This window comes from Rhynchophorus ferrugineus, unplaced genomic scaffold, assembly GCF_030347505.1.
Source record: "Rhynchophorus ferrugineus isolate W39M unplaced genomic scaffold, kcgeb_rfMv2 rfM1, whole genome shotgun sequence".
NCBI lineage: Eukaryota > Metazoa > Arthropoda > Insecta > Coleoptera > Curculionidae > Rhynchophorus > Rhynchophorus ferrugineus.
Window position 1 is genome coordinate 83,607,285 of NW_027472580.1, and position 23,729 is coordinate 83,631,013.

The following is a 23,729-nucleotide window of genomic DNA, read 5'->3' on the forward strand; positions in this document are numbered from 1 at the left end:
AGATACTACACAAGCTTATAAATGGAGGAATGGAGGAACCTGGATTGGAGTGTCTTCTCCAAGAATAAATTCTATGGATTTAAGGTAGATTGGTAGCGTTAATGAAAAGAAACAATAAAGATAAATATATAGGGTGGATTTTATTTAGTGGGTTCTTAAATAAACAGCCTACATTGTGTTAACTACTAGATACGAAGAAAGTAAATTGAAATGGTTATACCCTCTTCCCCCATTCTCAGTTATTTTTCATTCGAAGCGAATAAAACTACGACTCTCTTGGTATATGAGTAGTAAATTTTTAAATGTATCTTTGTATCTTTGTGATAACATTGCCAAATGTGAGTTGTTTTCTTGTCTTAAAATATGCTTTAATAATTTGATTTTCTTAAAGAAATCGGCATCGATTTTGAAATCTAATTTTATCTTGTTCATAGCTTTGATTTTCATTTGTCAAGTTTTGTCATTGATTTTATTGTGAAATTTTCTATCTAGACGTAGAAGAAGGTATATTACTATCATTTAAGAAGATGAAAAATGGTGTGAAGCTGAGAAGGCTAATAATCTGATCATATACTTGAGGTCAAGGTAATTTCGTTTAACAGAAAGCGGCTTTATGATGGAGACACTACACAAGCTTATAAATGGAGGAATGGAGGAACCTGGATTGCAGTGTCTTCAATAAATTCTATGGATATAACGTAGATTGGTAGCGTTACTGAAAAGAAACAATAAGGATTAATATATAGGGTGGATTTTATTTAGTGGGTTCTTAAATAAAACAGCCTACATTGTGTTAACTACTAGATACGAAGAAAGTAAATTGAAATGGTTATACCCTCTTCCCCCATTCTCAGTTATTTTTCATTCGAAGCGAATAAAACTACGACTCTCTTGATATATGTGTAGTAAATTTTTAAATGTATCTTTTACGTTTTACGAGGCACTCAAAGAAGAGCACGCGGCGAAAAAGACGATCGAAATCGATCTAATTAGAATTGTAAAATACGTCCTAAGGTTTTATTTGTCTCTGGCGAAGTACATGAAACGTGAAACAAAGGAAAATTCAAGAAGTCCCGGCTCGTTTGAAACTTTTCATTAGGCAATGAAATTGAGGCCGAATTAATCCGCCGTATTACTGTTATGCTTTAATATTTTCAAAAGTTTCCTTGTATATTTAAAGTTTTTGCTGTGGGAGTTTTCGTGTTTGTGTTTTATAATCCTCTGGTGTCGCGAAACATTTCTATGGCGAGTCGACATGCAATTTCCATAAACTTTATTACAAATTTCAAAGTTTGGATACAAATCTTCGAAATGTTAATTATTATGCTTTGTAGGGTTATGATAGGGAATAGGGTAGCGAATATGATCGAAATATTAAATAAAATGCAATGTTATTGTTAGATCTAATATAAAGTTGATGCTTTTTAATATCTGGACATATACAAAGTCCCCTCTATCTAGAATAAAACACTAACGACAGTTTCTCTAAGAAATGGTACTCTATCACAGTCTAATTGGAGATTGAAGATAACTTAAAGCTACTTAACTATTAAACAACTACAGTCCTGTTATATAAAGGGCAATAGTATTTATTTTTTAAAAAACTTTCTAATTAACCACATATTTCAGGACCGTTGAATTCCTGTTAGTGCTTTTCTCATTAATTCACTCTTCAACATTGCTAAAATTCCCCTATTATATGGCGTAAATCCAAATATTAACATTTGTTTGAACCAAGTTTGAATTCTGTTGCTAGTACCATGTAGAATTATCTTGATACCATAGCTAAATGATCGGCTTCCTCGGGTTTTAAAATTTCAGCTTCAAATTAATCTATCTTGATTGGTGAAACTGTCCAAGTTATAATTTCCTACCAGCAGACAATAAAAACAATGCTTAAAACTACTCTTGTGAGGTTGATAACATATTGGGCCTCACAACGAACCTCACTCTCTTTTGGAAACAACCGATAGAAGACCCTAAATCTTAATACTAATAAGTATTTAATATTAAGGACCCATAAATCTATAATTGAATCCAAACTTACCACTTACTTGTGAATAATAGAAATTAGAGATACGGAAAAAAATACAAATAGAGGTATACAAATAAAATTTAATGGGTAGCTTATTGGACACTGCCAATTTACTCATTAATTTGCTATCTAATGGAGAGAACTGAGAGACATCTAACATAACAGGTCAATTGAAAAGTTCCCGGCCTGACACATATGTGGCGCTACTAGCATTAAATCCATATGTTTTTTAGTTAGTCCTAACCCTCAAAAGATGCGTGTAAAAATTTGACAGCTGTCGGGTTATTAGTTTGTGAATTTTATCATTTTGAGTAAAGCAACTTTTGTTATTGTGAAAAAATGAATAAAAAGGAATTCCACGTGTTAAAATATTGCTTTTTGAAGGGAAAAAATAGAGTTCAAAGCAAATAATTGGCTTGACGCCCAGATTCTGGACACTGACCAGGAAAATCAACGACCAAAGATTGGTATGCTAAGTGTAGACGTGGTGAAATGAGCACCGAAGACGATGAACGCAGTGGACGTCCAAAAGAGGTTGTTACCGACGAAGACATTTAAAAAATCCACAAAATGATTTGAATGACTGTAAATTGAAATTTGATGAAATAGCATACATTCTAAAGATATCAACTGAACGTCTACATCATATCATTTACGAATATTTGGGTATGAGAAAGCTATGCAAAGTGCGAGCTCACTTTTGGCTAAAAACAACATATATGACAATGGATGAAATATGGCTCCAGCATTTCACTCCGAAGTCCGATCGACAGTCATCCGAGTGGACTGCACACGATGAACCCGCTCCAAAGCGTGGGAAAACGCTACAGTTGACTGACAAAATTATGGCGTCTGTATTTTAGGATGCGCATGGAATAATTTTCATTGACTACCTTGAAAAAGAAGGATCATCAGCAGCGACTATTATATAGCGTTATGGGACTGTTTGAAGGACGAAATCGCCGAAAAACGGCCGCATTTGGAAAATAAGAAAGTGCTGCTTCACCAAGACAATGCACCGTATTACAAGTCAGTGAAAATGATGGCAAAAATCTCTGAATTTGGCTTCGACTTTCTTCCTCATCCAGCGTATACTCCATATCTGGCCCCCAGCGACCATTTGATGGTCGCCAAGAGATGATCGCCGAAACTGACGCCTATTTTGAAGCAGAGAACAAATCGTACTGCAAAAATGGTATCAAAAAGTTGGAGGGTCGCTATAATCAGTGTATCACCCTTGAAGGGAATTATGTTGAATAAAAAAACTAATTTTGCAAAAAAAATGTGTTTTACAATGGTAAGCCGGGGACTTTTCAATTGACCTGTTGAAAAACCAATATCCGTAACACATATATTGCCAAATGTGAGTTGTTTTCTGGTCTCAAAATATGCTCTAATAATTTGATTTACTTAAGGAAATCGGCATCGATTTTGAAATCTAATTTTATCTTGGTCATAGCTTTGATTTTCATTTGTCAAGTTTTGTCATTGATTTTATTGTGAAATTCTAAAAATATGGAACCAATAATATGAATTAATCAATAACAAAGAACCTATTAGATTTTTTATAGTGATAACATTTTTACTGTAATGAAAATAGTAAATTGTAATTTGTTAGGTGGAAGAAATCATTTTATTTTGAATATTCATGACAAATTATTGTGCAATGACTATTGACTGACTACATTTTACATATTATGAGACATATTCTAGAAATCCGTATACTGTTTAAAATTCGGTATGCTGTCAAACTTAAGCCCATGTAGCAGAATTGTTGAATTCAAAATGAGAACACTTTTTAATATTCTCTCTACTGTAGGTTATTTTAATGCTTATTTAAATAAATATTTTTATTAATAACGCTTAATAAGGCTTATCTGACTCCTTAAAATTAACAAAACTCACTACTTATTTATCTTATCAAAAAGATACGCCTCTATAAGCCGACAAATAGAAACGGTTACGAAAACTATTTTCATTTAGAATTGTAGGTAAACAAGCAAAACTCGTGATATTGAACATCAGTTAACACAACATCGAGTACAGCGGTTTTTAGTGAAGATTTTAGTTATATAAACTGAAATACATGATTGAGATAAATGTAAAGAAATAGATGATTGATAATAAAAAGTTTAAAAAATTATTAGTAACCAGACCTGATTAATATCGCATGTTAAATAGACATACGCTGGTAGGTATAAAGAAGATACTAAAAATTTAAAAAGGAAACTACTTTATCACTTACATTAAAAGCATAATAAGATTATAACCCTAATAATTTCTTTATTCTAATAAATCTTTATATAATAGAATCAGTTTACAATAAAATGTTTGTACTGAAAATTACACTGGTGTGTAGTGTATCATCTGCAACTTCAAGATATTGATTACAAAAAGGAACTGGAACTAAATTTTAAGCTGATTTTGCGAATCTCCAAAAAGCTTTAAGTTAATTTTAAGCCGACCTTAGGGATTTGGGTTCCGTGACTTTTTCTGTCGAAGTATCTGGCATAGGAATAAGTTACACATTTTAGTGATTATATAGTTTAAATTTTAGTTTGTATACATTTTAGATGTATATATGTTATATATGTAAAAGCGAATAATTTTTTAATATAATTGTTTAAATTCATCTCTAAAAAAAACGAACAAAAAGAAACACTTATGGTTCCAGGAGTTGGAAATCCCAGAATCGACCGTTTAAGGGTAATTTGATATTTTATTGGTGTGTTTTATGTTTCTGGGAAAATTGAGATACCGGAAAAGAAACTAAAAGAGCGAGGCTGTCACCACTGCTCGATTGGGGTCTGCCATCCTTGCAGACACCCAGAACCAAAAACAATTGCCATAATTGGCAACATGTTAAGCCCCCTCCTCGAACTGCAGTTGCCAAATGTGATAACTTAACATGCCCAAGAGCTTTTCAAGCTCTATGAAAGTTCATTTATGCAGCCACGACCGTCAGGGTAACTGCTTTTTTCGATCGTCTCTATTATGCAGTGTTTTATGCTGCACAACCCGAGTCTTCAAAACAGTGTATTTCACAGAGTATTCCAGTTTTCTTTTCATTTTAATTCTATTCATTTAACTATTTATTCACCTATTCATTTGTTTATTTATCTATTTAATTATACATTCAGTTATCTATTAATTTATCTATTCAGTTATCAATATTCTCATTTCCGCTATTTATTTATATAATTATTATAACTGATAATCACTATAAATCAATGATAATAGTTTTATGGTTACAACTGTAGATATACATTGTACCTATCTTATAAACCAGAGGCTAGTGTCATAGTGGCCAAAGTGTTTGATGTATAGTTATGATCTATGGATAATTTGAAGCATACATAAACGCCACCGAAAGTGGTTTCGTGTGCGCGTGTGGCTTTTAGCTTTCTCCCATGTACGCATTGCACGTCCATCATAGCTGGCGCTGGAGAAGTGAGTGCACTAGTAACAGTACTGTTCATTTGTTAATTTATTTTAAAAATACAGCTTAAACCTAGCGAGGCCTACAAACCTTAGTGACAGTAGATCTCGCGCGTTATCCCTTGATCACATTGCACATCATTATTGTTAGTGTTAGGACAAAAGCTGGTACGTCGCGTGCTATCCCTTCGTACTGTGAGCACATGTCATACTTCATCCAAGCATAGTTTATCATAGCTATCAGATATCGCTATTATCTTTCATCATTATTCTCTAATGACACTTTTAGTCATTGGCCTTAATTATCAGTCTAATCACCGTTGTTAATCAACCTGGCCGATAATTCCTTTAATAATTATACGGCTGATTTAAAGTTCTTTATATCATACTCTTATTCCCGAAAATTGGGTGCTCAGGTACTTTTTTATCTATTTCAGACCTGTCGCCCAACTATTTCCTCAATAGACGTTTACCACCTGTTCACTTTTAGTTTAATTGATGTATAGTTGTTTGTAAGTACTTTATATGATGTTTGTTTTAATTGTGAATATATTTTCTTGTAACTAAAATAAACAAATATCCTTTAAAAATAATATATATTTTTTATTTACGCCCACATAATAAAATTCGTTCTACATATAACTGTTTCTAATTGCTAGCTGCTAGTAACAGAAAACATTTGTGAGTTAATAATTTTATTTACTGCAGTAATCAGATTGAAAAAGATTTGGTATCTTCTGAAATAATCTCTAGATTGATCAGACTCTAGTCCTAAAAAATCACGAAAACTATTCTTGGCCTTTTGCATCAAGTTTTCCTTTCCCTTTTTCTAAACCTACTTTAATATATTCAAACGAAAAGTCTGGATAAAAGTGTATCCACCGAATATCACTTGCTGAGATCAATGCTATATGATATAGCTAAGAAATATTTTCATAATTATAAATGATTAATCTGTATAATACTTAATGTATAAATATAAGAATATTATCAACTTACTGTATATGTACTGCAATTAGTTTATGTAACTACGCCGCTTCATTATCCTGGTTTCCTAAGTATTGCTTCCACGTTGATGTGATTTAGCAACATTATTTCATGTTTTAAGTTAAAATCTTGGAAAACACGTCGCATATCCATTTCCGTTCGAGATCATTGTGCAGCTTTTCGTTAGCTACGTAGCGACAAGCATTTGTAATTAGTCGTAGTAACTTTCTTTTGCCTGAATGAGATTACTAGTTGGTTTGATGTTTTAGTGCAACCCTATATTTGCATTCCATAGATCCAAATTGGCTTTATGATTGACAGATACACTAATCTCTTTGATTTTAGGTAAAGTTAAGAGTATCTTCCCACTAACCAGTAGAGCTTCTTGTCCGATCTGCATGCTTTTTGTCTTTTTTGCTTTCTTTTTGTCTCTTGTTTCCAATATAACCTACCATCGAGATATATGCCGAGATATTTAGCTAATTCTGGTTAAGGAATCGGGCTTCAGTCAAGTAATATAATTAGATATTTGTCATTTCGCTTCAAGGCAACATTAATATGGATAATTCTGGACCTATTAAGCTGTATTTTCCAGTCTCCAGTCGACTTATAGATATTGCTGACTGCTAATTGTACTTTTTCTACAACCTTAGGCTAAGGTATATCTGGCCATGATGACTGTGTTGTCAGAAAATTTCAAGTAAGTTCTAAGTAATATTTATTTTGTTGTTGGGATATAAGTAGTGTAGAGGAGATACAGGAGTGGACCCTAGACTCTATCCTGAGGAAATCCAGCTGAAATAGGTTTAACGTTAACAATATGAAATAAAATAAATTCTAAATTTTGCTCTGGAAAGACTGCAATTTACTCCTTTTGTAGATTAATCCCAAATGCCATACACGGTCAAAGGTTTGTGAGACGTCCAGGATTATTCGAATGTCTTTTCAACAATCGCTGTTATTCTGTGCATTTGGTCGATTGTCGAGTTGTAATTTCGAAATCCAAACTGGAAGTCTGGAATCTCTATAAATAATTTAATACAGTTTGACAGCAGTTTCTCGAATAAGAATTCTGCCGGTTCGCCAGGTTTTTTAAGGATAAATATTCCAGCAACTTCAATACATTCAGGAACATGCTTCAGCCTCAAACAATCATAAAATTACGTTACGTTACGTCGTATCGATTCATTTCGATTTTTTTTAATAGGCGGTACGAATATGAATGGTTTGTTTCTAGAAAATTGTATAAAGTTCACAAAAGCCAAGTTTTCTGGAAATAAGATATAAAATTTTAAGTTTCTTTTGTGGAAACTATCTTGGCAAATGAAGAAAAGGACCTATAGCGAAATGTAATGAAAAATGCCTAAAAAGTAATGAAAAAGAGATATCATATTTATTAAACAAATTATATCGACAGTTGGTTTTTAAATATCTGAAATGATTTCCATGGCGAGTAATCTTTAGCTGCTTCTGGCCTTCATTCACTTACATATTTTTCGAAGCAACTGTGTTTATATTCTTTAATCTTTAGATATATCTGATTACTAATTCTTTTAAATATTCTTTTGTCTAGAGCATTTCTGGTCCTCCGCCATACTCTTGTAACTTTTCGTCTTTCTTTTAGTAATTTATAATAAATAATAACAATATAAGTTTAGAGAATTATACTTTGATTAAATATAATTCTTTTTTCAGTATAAGTCTAGAAGAATTTTTTAATATAACAAGAGGAATAAGTTTATGATATTGTCTGAGTGTATCTGAATTACAGTAGAGTCTATGTTAACGAAAAAATCTCACTAATTAACGCTATAACAATCAGTACTTTTATTTTATTTACGTGAGAATACCGGAGCAGAGAAAGAGAAAACAAAATCAACAAAAGTTTCTGGACGAAGACGCAACGAGACATTTAATTAGCCCGGAAAATTAAAGCTGTATATGTGCGTCCCAGCTTAATATCTCGGAAAGAGTTTGAAAGGATTTTTACGCGAGTGTGTTGGTGTTATTTTGGGAAATACATAAAGTAAAAACCCGGTAAACATCTCGATATATGCGATTTTTTCACCTCAGTTAATTTGTGAATATATGAATATATTTTTAATCATGTTGATGTGATAGAATCACGTCCGCTTTTGTCGGAATTTACATTTATTCCTGTTTGTCTCTTTTTTCTCTTCGAGGAATATTATATTAAATAAAATAAAAACCTTTTTTCTTGTGTTATTTATATAATGATAAATGCGAATATACTGGGCACATGAAGAAACAATCCAGTTTTTCAAATTTATCTTATACATTCTCTAAGAATATGAACGTAAAGAGAAAAGTTCTTACACTGACAATGAATATACTGTTTTGGTGTTTCTGAAGTGTCTGAGTCTGTAAGATTGTGAAAATGCCCATCTATGGGCCTTTCAGATTCTTCATTGGATTCGAAACGCTAACCAGATAACAAGTCAGTTGAAAAGTCCCCGGCCTGACACATAGATGGCGTTACTAGAATTAAATCCATATATTTTTAGTCAGCATCAAATGATGCTTTTATAAATTTGGCAGCTGTCGGATTATTAGTTTGTGAATTATTATTTATTTTGAGTGAAGCAACTTTTGATATTGTGAAAAAAATTGACAAAAAGGAATTGTTGCGTGTTGATAAAATATTGTTTTTTGAAGGGAAAAATACAGTTGAAGCAAAAACGTATTTGATGTCGAGTTTCTGCCCTAGGAAAATCAACCATTAAGGATTGGTATTGTATGTTTAGACGTGGTGAAAGGAGTACCGAAGGCATTGAATGCGGTGAACGCCCAAAAGAGGTGGTTATCGACGAAAGCATAAAAAAAATCCACAAAATGATTTTGAATGACCATAATTTGAAATTGAATGAAATAGCATATACTCCAAAGATATCAACTGAACGTACACATCATATCATTCACGAATATTTTGGTATGAGAAAGCTCTGTTCAAAGAGGGTGCCGCGCGAGCTTTCTTTTACTACCAATAACAGTGACGAGTTGATGATTCGGAGCAGTGTTTCAAAATGATAAAGCATACTAAACCCGAGTTTTTGCATCGGTATATGACATTGGATGAAACATGGCTCCATCATTTCACTCCGAAGTCCAATCGACAGTCATCCGAGTAGACTGAGCACGATGAACCTAACAGTCGACAGACAAGGTTATGGCGTCTGTATTTTGAGATGCGTATGGAATAATTTTCATTGTCTACCTTGAAAAAGGAAGGACCATGAAGAGCGACTATTTCATAGCATTATTGGACCGTTTGAAGGACGAAATCACCTAAAAACGACCGCATTTGAAGAAAAAGAATGTGCTGCTTCACTAATACGGTGCACCGTGTTACAAGTCAGTGAAAACGATGGCAAAAACCTATGAATTGGGCTTCGAACTGCCTCCGCATCCGCCGTATTCTCCAGATCTGGCCCCCAGATCTGACTATTTTGAATCAAAGGACAAATCGTACTACAAAAGTGGTATCGAAAAGTTGGAGGGTCGCTATAATCAGTGTAACACCCTTGAAGGGAATTATGTTGACTAAAAAAAACTAATTTTTGCCAAAAAAATGTATTTTACTATGGTAGGCCGGGGACTTTTCAATTGACCTATTAGACGTTTCTCTAAATCTGGGAGCAGATGGAAGCCTGAAGGTGCCAAATTAGAAGAGTTAGAACGATGACAGTTCAGTGATGATATTGTTAACAACACTGTGTGTTGTCAGATGCAAATGGAATAACCAATTTGGAAAGAAACTAACATGGTTAGGTATTTGATATAACAAAACAACTCCCTCCGTTATTGAACTATCCAAGATCAGTTAACGATTCTAATATGCCTTGTGTTTTTTTCTTCTTCAGATTCAAGACTTTTAGCCTTGAATAAATAATGACATTAAATAAATTATAACAAATAGTTACTAACATTTTGTTTTCAAGTTATATAGTTATTTTCAATTTGGTTGATAGAATGACCATTTACGAATCTTTTTAGTTGTTGTTCGGTTTATTAGAATAGCATGATTTCTTACCTCAGAGTTTCATTCTTCTACCTTGAGAATAGTAGCCGTTATGTCATTAGGGTGTCTTTGACAATTAATATTATATGTTTTTATGATACGATTTCAATCGACAATTGTTAGTACATTTATCTTTTTAATGATTATGATACGGTTTAAATCGACTCTTGTCATCACATTTACCCCTTTAAGAGTATTATTCTCTACCACTTTAGTATTCTGAAAAATCCTATCAAGAATTAGACCTGCAGTCAGTTGATCTTTGATTCTATTCTTTTCGGCTTTTATAATTTTTTTGTAACAACTTTCATCTTTTTGCCCCACATGTGTCTCAAAATATTCAATGATACGTTACCTAAAATAGATTTTATTACTAAAACATATAGCGACTAACCTAATTTATTCAAAATAATTAAAATAACATCAATGAAAAAATCAAAGGGTAACTTTTGGACACCCATTTTTAAAATCAATTGTTGATGCTTTTATTATTATAAATATGTTGTCAGCGACCAATTTCACTCGGATGCGCCGTAGAAAAGGGCGATAAAATGAATCGGTGGGAGTACACGATCATTCCCGAATGCTAATTCCGATTTTGCCCGAACCCACAGGGTTTACATAATAACGAAGCTGCATTTAAAGCAATAATTATATAAGAAAAGTACTACTCGATAAGTTCAAGTCTTTTTTTTAAATATATTCAATATTGAAATCTAATGGTTTAACTAGATTAATTATGTTATTAATTTTTTAAAAGGGGACCCAAAATGCAAAAGTATACTCAAAATAACATTAAACCATAATAAATTATTAATTAAACCATTAATTGTCCATTTATTATATCGCTGCAATAAAGCCAAACAAATTTTGTGAGTAGATTTATAATTAAAAATATTTTAATAAACATATTTAGAATTATTAACGTGTTTCTCTTTAACTCAGTTGAGACAAAAACTAAACCAGAACATACTTTATCCGTTAATCAGATGTCAAGTTTAAAGTCGTAAAGTTTTCAAATTAAACGAAAGCCCTCGGAAAACCTCAACCTACTTTTTCGAGATATTCCAGTACAACTGTAACAACTCAAACTAATTCGCCTTTAATTTTCCGGACTAATGAAAAGCTCTTGCCCGTCTTTTAACGACTTTCGTAAGTTTTTGTTTCGCTTTTCTTTTCTACGCTCTTCTCCCTGGGCTAAGATAAATAAAAATACCGATTTTTACAATGCTAATTAAACCGCCCTTTGTCGTTCTTCTTATTTCGTTCGCTCGCCGTCGTTCTAAAAGCCGAGGTTTTTTTTGAGAATCGGACGGATAAAGGATGGATTCGGTCTTGGTTTCTGCGTATTCATTAATCTTCTCTTTGTAACGTTAGTTAGTTTTGTTGTTATACCCAGCATATATATATATATATATATATATAGACAAACGCTGTAGATGACGCATATGTATGTTTTGTAGGTCGTGGTTTGAGTATGTGACCTACACCCAATATATTCTGGTATTCTTGCGGGCGTTCTTCCTCCATTGTTATATCTATTGTATACAGCTTTATACAATTGTATACTATTGAATACTAAAAAATTTTTATAAAAATATTGTAAAAAATTGTACACTGACGCAACATATGCTGATGATACAGTGGATTTATCATCACACGGGGATCCAATATCAGCCACGAGTGACCTCCAACTTCATCTTAATAAAGTTGAATTATGGTTGGAAACGTAGAGCATCAGAGCAAATTTGAAGGTCGTGGTTTAAGTATGTGATGCTGAGTTCCTTACGAACATAGTTTTCGTCGGGAGCGCATGTTTAACGCATGTACCACGACCATGAGTGAACGTCAAGTGCCGACCGCTGTATATATACATAAATCTTCAATATTAAATAAACGTATAAACGTATATACATATATACATATATACACATATATGTAATAATTTAATAAACAATAATATGTTGCAACTTTCATATTAAATTCTTGAAATGCCAAAAAATTCACTCAAAACTAAATTATCGATGTTGAAAATTTTAGATAAGTTTGTATATTATCAAGAATAAAACAACAAAGAACACCGACGGAAGCAAAATAGTAAATTCAGAGAGCAGATTGAAGCTTTTCATTATTTTAGCAAATTAAAGCGAAATTAGGTTGGTTACTGCTGTACTTAATAGCTTAAGTTTTCTACGGTTTTCAGTTTAATTCACAGGCTCAGTCGTAAAGCTGACGGTCTGGATTTAATCGTAAAAAATACAACCTTTAAACTTATATGCTAATTAAGTTGACTGATTTATTTCCGTTTTCGAGATGCATATTTTACCGTAATTAAAAATTATTTACATTAGTTATATTTTTGTTATTTTGACAAAATATTTTTAAGTGCTAAACGTAACTGAACTATTTTATAAACTGAAGCATACATTTATATGCTTCCAACAAAATACAATGACTTTCAACAATACTTAGTAGTTTGTAATAAAAGGAGAAAGTAATACCTCTGCGTTAACATTTATTCGGAAATTTCTATATATCCAATAGTATTGTTATTAACTTTAGCCAAGTAAAGTGTACTGAAGTTAACGCTTATACATTTATAGATGCTTTGTGGGGGATAGAATAATGACGAGAACAAAGAAAAGTTGCTTTACTATTACCAAATTGTGTACAATGCTACGGATTAACAAGTAATATTACATGAGGAGTTTTTAATATCTTCAAACAAATCATCAAGACTGCATGTACGAGATTGCGACTAATGGTAACGTCATTCGATGTCTATCACTACATAAAGGTATAAGTAACATTTTCAAAGCATTTTGGAAGTTTCGAATTTCGGATTAAAATGGAATATTTACAATGAATATTATGAATTAGTTATTTAGAAATATCAATAAATGTAAATAAACAATATTTTATAGTTGTTTTTCTCAAGTTTTAGTTTAATATCATTGCAACTGGCCAACTGCATCGAAAAGAAAAATTAAAATATGGGACAGTTTATGTACACGATTTGTTCTGCAAATAGTAAAATTAGAGATCGATGAAATGCGTGATTTTCGATCAGTAATCAACGTTTTCACAAAACAGTAGCCACCATACATAAAAGAGGGCAAGTCACTATGGGGGAAAAGTAATACTGGGCGATACCCTAAGTTAACTGACAGAAACCGACGAACATTAAAAAGGATTACGGCCAGTCAGGATGTCTAACAGCAGAATTTAATACTCACTTTAGCAATCCTGTTTTGGCAAACACAGTATGGCGAGAGGTCCACAAAGTTAACATTCATGGAAGGGCTGCCATTGTGAAACTCTTTGTAATGGAAGCCAACGATAAACTGCGAATGAAGGAATATAATGATTATAACACCTGTACACTTTATAATTGGAAGAATGAGGTATGGCCCGATTAATCTTCGTTTGCATTATTTCCTCCAAACGGCCAGGTTTATGTATGGAGAACCCCAAAAGAAGCATGTCTACTGTCTACACTCAATTAGGTTTCGTTATGAGTTGGGCGATAATATCGTTGTATTCAGCTGTGCCTCTACATATAACTGACCGGATTGCTACTAATGACTATCTCGAAATTTTCAATGATGCCATATCCCAAGATGATAATTCGCCCATACAAGCAGCCAAAAAGGTTCAAGTTTAGTTTGAGAAGCATCAGAATATCACCAAACACATTCCCTGGTCAGCACTATCGCCAGATCTAAATATAATTGAATATGGGACTTATAAAACAGAGAGTGAACACTAGATTTCCAGGATAATTTTTATAACGATAAAGCAACTGGCAGATGTAGTACATACAACATTCCATGGGAGATTATTCAGTCACTCTATCAGTGTATTTAGCAAATAATTACAGCTGTTCTAAAGGTCAAGTGTTCATATTATATTGCCATTTTCTACATGTTTTATTCTAAATAAGTTGATTAATTGAAGTACTGAAAGAAAGGACGACTGTAAACCTGTTATTTGTGATCTCTAAATTTTTTCAAAAACTATACATTAAGAAACTTAAAACAATCGCAGAGGAGAGAAATATTATTCCAGACCATGAATTTGGCTTCCGTAATAAAGACGGAACTACAGAACAAATACATAGATTAGTCAATCAAATTAAAACAAAAACTTAAAACTATAAAAAATAGTGCTCCGCTGCATTTCTCGATATATCTCAGGCCTTCGACAAGGTGTGGCACACTGGACACTACTTAAATCATACCTCGCAGACAGGCATTTTGTTTTCAAACACGATGACGAATACACTGACCTACACCTAACATATTCTGGTATTTTTGCGGGCGTTCTTCGCCCATTGTTATATCTATTGTATACAGATTTATACAATTGTATACTAAAAAAATTGTATAAAAATATTGTAATGCTGATGATACAGTGGTTTTATCATCACACGGGGATCCAATATCAGCCACGGGTGACCTCCAACTTCATCTTAATAAAGTCGAATTGTGGTTGGAAACGTGGAGTATCAGAGCAAATCAGACAAAATCTACCTATGTGACATTCACCTTTTGTAGAAGAACATGTTTCACAGTAAAATTTTGTAATCATGAACTTCCACAAGCAGACAGCGTTAAATATCTGGGAATCTATTTTGGTCGACGGTGACATGGAAGAAACATATAGTGACAAATTGCTTGGGTTTAAACTAAACCAAATATAGGGCGTAAACCGAAATTATCATTAGATAACGAGGTTGCTGCATAAGTCAAAACGAGACCCATTTGGGCCTATGATATTGAACTGTGGGGTACAACTAGGAAATCCGACATAGCTATCCTACAGAGGTTTCAGAATAAAGGATTGCGAGTCATCGTCGGTGCCCTATTTACATCTCCAACAAACTGATTCACCGCGATATCCCCTGAAGAATCCATAACGAGTGTCATTCGAAGTGTGTAAGTGTCAAGTACTCTGAGAGACTATTAGTGCATCTTAATGCACTCGCCAACCAATTAAATGTACATGATTACAGCGTAGCGCATAGGCCAAAACGCGAACTACCCTACCAACTGATTAATAGACACATATAGTGAGATTTAGTAATCTCTAGAATAAGTTACAATAGTCTTTAGATTATTAAGTTAGGATAGACTTTAAAAAAAGTTAGAGCAGATCACTTACTGAAGTGATCTTCTACATGTCAGGATAGTTATTTTATATAATGAAAAATTGTATTTTAAAGGACGTAATATTTCAATAAAAGTCCTTTACACCTGCAATCCCACTTCCAATAGGCCTTGGTTCCAACCAATAGTTCGATCGAACAGTACTTTCATTCTTAAATACACATTTAAAACTGCCAAGAAAATCTAGAAAATATAATAATAGGTGGCAAATAATAGTTCCAATAATATATTTTAGATATATATTTATAGCATAAATTTTCTACAATATATTCAAATCTCTAACATAATTATCAGATACTTTTATTGATATATTCGTCGGAGTACTTTTCATTTATATTAAATCTATTTAATAACCAAAATTATGTATTCTTGTTAACGCTTGAAAACAAATATCCGAAATTCCTAACAAATTTGCCAAAACTTTACCTTATCCCGGTAAATTAAACCAGAATAAGTTTGGTTAGGGCTATACTTAATTGTTCTGTGTTTGAGTTTCCGTATTTGTATTTGACATAACGTTATGGAGTTGATTCGAAATTATTATTTGTAGTAAATGTTCAAGTAGTGAAATCTGTTTGAATCAAAACTATTTAAATTTATTAATTGATAATTGTGTTGTTCTGAAAAGTTATTTAAAGTTTTACAAAGTTTTAGATTGTTCAGGTACAGCTTGTAAATGAAAACTATTTAAACAATTATAGTTAACTGAGGCCTTGCTGTTGTTGTCACTCACTCACATCTACTTGCAGACGTTATTGAAAGAATTCAATAAATATTCAGTGGCGAGAAGAGCCAAGGCTGTAGGTTAAGGATTTAGACGTTACAGGTTCAATTTTAATTTCGATTGATGGCGATTGATGGAGCAACTTACACTACATTTTAAAACCGTTTAATGAACATTGATGAATGTAAATTTAAATTCAAAATATTTCTGTTAAACGATCATTGAACTTGTTCTGTTGTATAGTTGATTCGAATTTATTATTTGTAGTTAATGTTCAAAGAGAGAAATCTGTTTGGATCAAAACTATTTAAATTTATAAATTGATAATTGTGTTGTTCTAAAAAGTTATTTGATACTAAGTTTTAGATTGTTTACTTACTATTTTGAGGTATAGCTTGTGAATGAAAACTATTTAAACAATTATAGTTAACTGAGGCTTTGTTGTTGTCTCTCACTCACATCTACTTGCAGACGTTATTGAAAGAATTCAATAAATATTCAGTGGTGAGAAGAGCCAAAGCTGTACGTTAATGATTTAGACGTTATAGTTTCAATTTTAGTTTCGATTGATGGCGATTGATGGAGCGACTTATACTACATTTTAAAACCATTTAATGAACATTGATGAATATGAGTTTAAATTCAAAATATTTCTGTTAATCGATAATTGTTCTGTGAATTACATTTTAAAATGCAAACTAATTTTCTCTTTTACTAATTATGCAGATTATGGTCGCCCAGCATAGCTAGTGGTTCTATGACCTTCTTTAAGAACGAAGAATTGAAGAATGAAAATTAGTTTTTTTTATTCAATATAATTCCCTTCAAGGGTAATACACTAATTATAGCGACCTTCCAACTTTCGATACCATTTTTGTAGTACGATTTTTCCTTTGCTTCAAAATAGGCTTGAGTTTCACTGACTTGTGACACGGTGCATTGACTTGGTGAAGCAGTACCTTCTTCTTCTTCAAATGCGGCCGTTTTTCGACAATTTCGTACTTCAGACGGTCCAATTACGCTATGTAATAGTCGCTGCTAATGGTCTTTCCTTTTTCAAGGTTGTCAATGAAAACTATTCCATGCGCATCCCAAAATACAGACGCCATTAACTTGCCAGTCGACTGTTGCGTTTTCCCACGCTTTGGGGCGGGTTCATCGTGTGTAGTCCACTCGGATGAGTGTCGATTGGACTTCAGAGTGAATTTTCTTGCCTTATCACATATCGATGCAAAAACTCGGGTTTATTACGCTTGATCATCTCCAAATACGGCTCCGAATCATCGACTCATCGTTGTTTTTGGTCAAAAGGGAACTCGCGCGGCATTCACTTTGCACATATCCTTCTCATACCCAAATATTCGTGAATATGATGTACACATTCAGTTGATACCTTTAGAGTGTCTGCTATTTCATTCAATTTAAATTTACGGTTATTTTGTGGATTTTTTAAATGTTTTCGTCGGTAATAACCTCTTTTGGGCGTTCACTGCGTTCGCAGTCACATTCTTCGGTGCTCATTTCACCACATCTAAACTTAGCATACCAATCCTTGATTGTTGATTTTCCTGGGGCACTGTCCGGACACTCGGGATCAAGCCAAATTTTTGCTTCAACTGTATTTTTTCCTTCAAAAAGCAATGTTTTATCAACACGCGAAATTCCTTTTTACCAATTTTTTTTCACAATAACAAAAGTTCCTTCACTCAAAATGCTATAATTCACAAACTAATGATCCGACAGCTGTCAAATTTATACACGCGTCTTTTAAGGGTTAGGGCTAACTAAAAAAACATATGGATTTAATTCTTGTAGCGCCATCTATATGTCAACCCGGGGACTTTTTATTTGACCTGTTGTGTGTTGTTATTTTAAGAGCATAGATATTTTTTTATAAGGAATGTTGTTACATATATTACAACCTAAATATTAATGAATTTATGTTCAGTCACGACATAGATATTCAATTTGTAAAAATTTTTTACGACGAAACATTAAATAACAGTTAAAATTCATAGTCCAATAAAATGAAAAATGGCACCGAAACTACTATTGCATTAAATCACATATTTACTGGCTAATACAATTTCAACTTGCCATAGAACTCTCATTAAGTTTGGACTTTGGAGTATTTTATTACAGCTGCAACGGCAATATGTTACTATTATTTTTATTGTACTTTTAGTGAGATATGTTTTTCCGGTATTTTTAGTTCACGTTGAACAACTACCGGCAACAAAAACCGCAACATATTTTACCACGAATCGTAAAATTTATTGGTCACTGTTCAGTTTTCCCCTTTTGATGTCGTTTATTTTGGAGTCGTTATTCTGGTAGAAATGTAAAATAAAATAAATGGATGCTGGAATTCTTGATTCATTATATCCAATTGAAATTGATTTAAAAATATATTCACAAGTGATATATAAAAAATATCAAATCCATAGAATTTTTTAAAAATAATTACATCTAACATTATACATGCTTAGTAAAATCTTAATTTACAAATTGCTACGATTTTGCCGTAAGTTATTTGCAATAATACACAAGCAAGGTGAGAACGGGATCAATACATCAGTATTTCCCAAATTAAAATAAAACTAAACTACTTAAGCTCAAGTTAAGAATACACTTATGCACTACATAAGTTCGTGTGGTCTGGTTCGCTTCAATCTTCTGATGTCCCGCGTGTTGATTATGATTGCGATGATGTGATTTAGCAAACTTATTTCATGTTTCAATTTCTAGGTCATCGTGCAGCTTTTTTTTGGTTATATATCGATAAGCATTGGTAATTAATCGTAGAACATTATTTTAGGTACGTTGGATTTCTAGTTGATTTGATGTTTTTGTGCAAGGCCATATTAACATCCCATAGGTCCAGTATGGAGAGTATCTTCCAACTAACAAATTGCAGCAGTATAGTGGCTTGAGTTTGAGTCTGATCTGCTCTGCTTTTTGTCTAATAACATTTCCAATTTAACCTACCATTGAGATGTATTCTGAGGTATTTAGCTAATTATTCTTGAGGAATCGTCTATTTAATAGTCTAAGTACTGCTTTTCTGTTGTTTGTATATCAGCAGCATAGAACAAATACACGAATGGCCCCAAGACACTACCCTGTGGAATAATCCATAAAATGTGATACAAAATAGTACATTAAAATTGACTTTGATGATGAATTTACTTGTCTATGACTACTTAATGTACAGTGTGATCAGGGATGTAATAGAAATTTCAGGTGTAATAAAATAAATCAGAAGTAATTGTTGAAAGCTATTTCTCAATATGTTTATAACTTTAGTGGGTTGTATTTTGTATAAAATACTCCTTAAGTGAAATTATTCATTAGAAAATTAAAACGTAAAGCTCATCAAACAGACTTTTTGTTGTTGTTTAACTAAATCATTGACTTGAAAATTGTAATAGGTTAAATACGGGTGTTTATTTCGTAGATAATAACGATAATCTGCAGTAACTGATTGACATACTCGACACAAGACCAGTTTCGTGGATCTTCTTAAGATGGACAGGATGGTAAGCTTCATTCATACTTAAAAATACATTATTCTCTATATTGTGCATTGAAAGCTGTGACATTTTCCATTCCAAAATCCATACAATTTTATTACTTTTAATCTACATCTATACAAACCAATATTTGTCAAAAGAGGGTAGATTCGCACTATATTGTGAACATTAATGTTTCATATTGGATTGCCTCTTGTGGTCATTTTTAACCAATAGTTTCGTAATTTTAGATTGTTTTTAGCAACATTATACCTTATTAACGTTTAATTTTATTTTCAGCGGATTATAATACAATAAGTATTTTCAATATAGATTTTCAACTTTTTTACATATATTTATAGAGGCTCCCCATTACCAACTAGGGTTTATCTGGACTAGATCTACTGTTGAATGTGGGCTCCGAACCACGGTCCTCGGCATTAAGCCTATCGACTGGCGACTGTAGATCATCCCAGAAGAGATCCAGTCATATCTAGCCTGGTTGCTGGCGTGACAGGGACGTCGGATTTTCCATTCTTGCCTAAGGGTAATTACAAATATTAAACGATCATAAATTTACGACAATGACCCAGCTGAATTCGAATCCGCGACTAGCGAAACAGCAGGACGACCCTCCTGTCGTCTTAATCAGTGCGCCAACCAAGATAACATTTTGAACTTTTGTCTTAATAACAGGCTATTAAATTTCCTTACACAAATCAAATATGAAGAAACAGTTGATTGGCCAATATTTAATATAATTTTGAAGTTTATTCAAAAAAATAATAATTTTGTTATACTGTCTACAAATACATACTTTTATGAACAAAATTTGATCTTTTTTGAAAATTTGAACATCCTTTAATTCAGCGATTAATAAAGTAAATTAGCTTTCAATGTGAATGTGTTGTATTAATAAATTGCAACGCGAAAATCATGTCATCATTTCAGTCATCAATCATCATTTTGATGTTTCTCAAATAAATGTGTATTAATAGTCATTTATCGCAGTAATATCGAGGAGGACATTTTTTGATCGACAGCTGTTAATTATTGTCCTTAAAAAACTACAGATATTTTTGAGTTTATCTGAACATTTGTAGAGACTCTTTTTTGTGCACGTCGATAATGGAATTTTACGTAAAGTGCAATAAAAAACTTTGAAAATTCATTTTTACATCAAATGCCCAATTTATGGTCTTAGGCATATAATATATTATTCCATTATTTTTTTTATTTTAAGACCCCTTAAGAATAAATAGCTTCAAAGAAATTATGGTTCAAAAAATTTGCGCTAGATAATTTTAACTTATTTTTTGTTATTACTAGAATTTAAGTATTGATGTTTAATTTTAATATCATACAGTGTCAGTCATGTATATGTCATAAACTTAGTTATCTTGGTTGAATTTATTTTAACTATTTAATAGTTAGTTTAGAAGTACAATATTAGTATACAAAAATGTGTTTTTATGTTACGTCTAAAGTTTCACAGTTTCTTAGCTGTATACTATGATGTATTTGATTCTGGAGTTATCATAGCTGAGAAATAATTCCATAGAGGATATTCCATAGGAAATTTGGCTAGTCAGATTGCCATTTCGAAGATCTTCAAAGGCAAACGGCGGACGAAAGTACAGGCGATACTCAAACATAATTTTACAGCAACTATATCATAAGAAAGGTGTTATGTAATGCTCAGACTATCCTTTTTTTTGACTAGCTAAGTGATAAACAGGTTGTATGTTTTATTAGCGTTGAGAACTATCGATTGAAAAGAATAGAAACAGTCGATAGTTGCAAAACAGTCGAAACAGTGGATAGTCAAAAAACTAAAATGGTAATTACTATTTTCAATCACGTCAAATGCACGGTTCGGTTGTTTTTTTCCATTAGTGATGTCAGACGAAGCTGTATGAATTATTCCCTGTATAAATTGTGCGAGAGGACGGAGATAATTGCTTGAAGCAGTTAATTTTAAATGTGATTATATTTTCCTACGGCAGTATAAGCTAGACGGAGATGTATAGATTCCTTTACATACTAACTTTTAAAAAGGAAAGAAAAAAATACTGAATACTATTAACATGAAATGAATAATTTTATTTTAACGTAATTAGAATTACTTTTATATTTGAATGTTCTGTCGATCTGTAAAAAGGAATGGAATAATATCCCCACAAATGTTTTATCGTATTTTAATATTCTAATTGTTGTTTTTAAATATCATACTATAATAAATATAGAAAACACAATAAAGATTAAACAAAACCTAAAAACTAAAGATGTACAATAATCATAAATACTAAATTAAAATTAAACATATACCTAATTATAGAAAAAAACTTATCCATGACATAATTAGAAATGATCGCACAATAACTACTAGAGCTTCTCAAATAAATTAAATGCTTTATTTATTATTGAACGCAAATATTTGTAATCACTATTCAAAAATATAATACACATGTTCAGCTTTTCTCTCGTGATGCGATTTCTTCGATTGTTAATAATTTGGCCAGATTTGTATTTGTCTTGAATTTCGAGTAGTAGTACTAGTAGTAGTTTCGAATTTCGAGTAGTAGTACTCTATTTGTATTTTTGAAGTTAGAATGGAATATATCTTTTTTGTAATAATTCGTTATATTGCCTCGGCATTATTTCTAATACCAAATCCTGATTCTTTAAATTGAGGATTGCAGATAGCGGAAGTTGAGGATTCTCTTTCAAAATATTCACTAACCATAGAACGTTTAGCTAAATGTATCATTCTACAGAAAAAAAATTACTCTGCTTTATCTGCTGATAAAATAAATCTTAACTAAAAAGTGTCGCGGCCATCATTATTTCCTTGTATTTCTTAATAGCTAAGAAAAAAAATTGTCGAATATTAAAAAAGAGTTTTCCTATCAGAAAATGTATTTTTTATAAATATTTCGTATAAATATTGAATATCAAGGATCCCCGACCTTGGGGGCGATAGGATATAGTCATATAGTAAATAGTAATAAATTCAGTCGGACTGAAAATAGTTACTAGTAAAAAGTAGTGAAATCAGTCGAACCAAAAATAGCGACTGAAACAATCGATAGTAAAAAGTAGTTAATTACTAAACAGTCGACAGTCAATTTCGGTTGAAAGTTCCCAATGTTAGTTTTTATCCTGAGTGTCGATTTGTGTCGCCGATCAACCAATCGACTCATCTTTCCGTAAAATATTTTTTTTAATAAATTAATAGTGCTTTTGTTTAATACTCTTTCACAAAATAACTATTACTTAAATAAAATATAAAATAAAAGATTACGAATACATAAAAACAGCAAAAATAGCATTTATATTATAAAACAACATGTTTTGATGTAACCGGCTCAATGAAAGTACACCAATTCCTTATTATCAGATATTACATTTATAACTAAACTAATTGGCAATTATTTGGAATGCTTTCATCAGCTCGGCAACAGCGATAATGAATTTATCTGAAATCGTTCGCGATTAGAGCCGGGCGCTTTCGCCATCTTTCGTTGCCATTAGACGCTCCCCGATATTGGCTCGGCGCTGCGAATATTCCGAAATTAATTACACTCACCCAGCGATCTCCAGACCCTCTGGTCGACCTCCTGGTCCCAGAGGACCGCCGACACGGCCCTGATCTGGTCGTTTGTCAAGTTTGAGAAGACGACGTACTCCCTGGGCACCTCATTCGATCCGAGGCAGCCTGCCCGCGACCTCGTTATATACGATATATTTATTTTTCTGAAAATGAAAGAAAAATCGGGTTAAGCTTTTGCGGTTAAAGATAACGAACATTATTTATTATCATGCT

General features: G+C 32.4%; 1 protein-coding gene across 2 annotated transcripts in view; it reads right to left on the reverse strand.

The window, feature by feature from the left end:
• Positions 1 to 23,729, reverse strand: part of LOC143200700 (uncharacterized) — a 190,421-nt gene that overhangs the window by 71,513 nt on the left and 95,179 nt on the right. For both annotated transcript variants that reach the window (XM_076411314.1, XM_076411306.1), the window contains exon 3: positions 23,493 to 23,659. In XM_076411314.1, the coding sequence (XP_076267429.1) occupies positions 23,493 to 23,659 (167 nt within the window). The remainder of the gene's footprint in view (positions 1 to 23,492; positions 23,660 to 23,729) is intronic.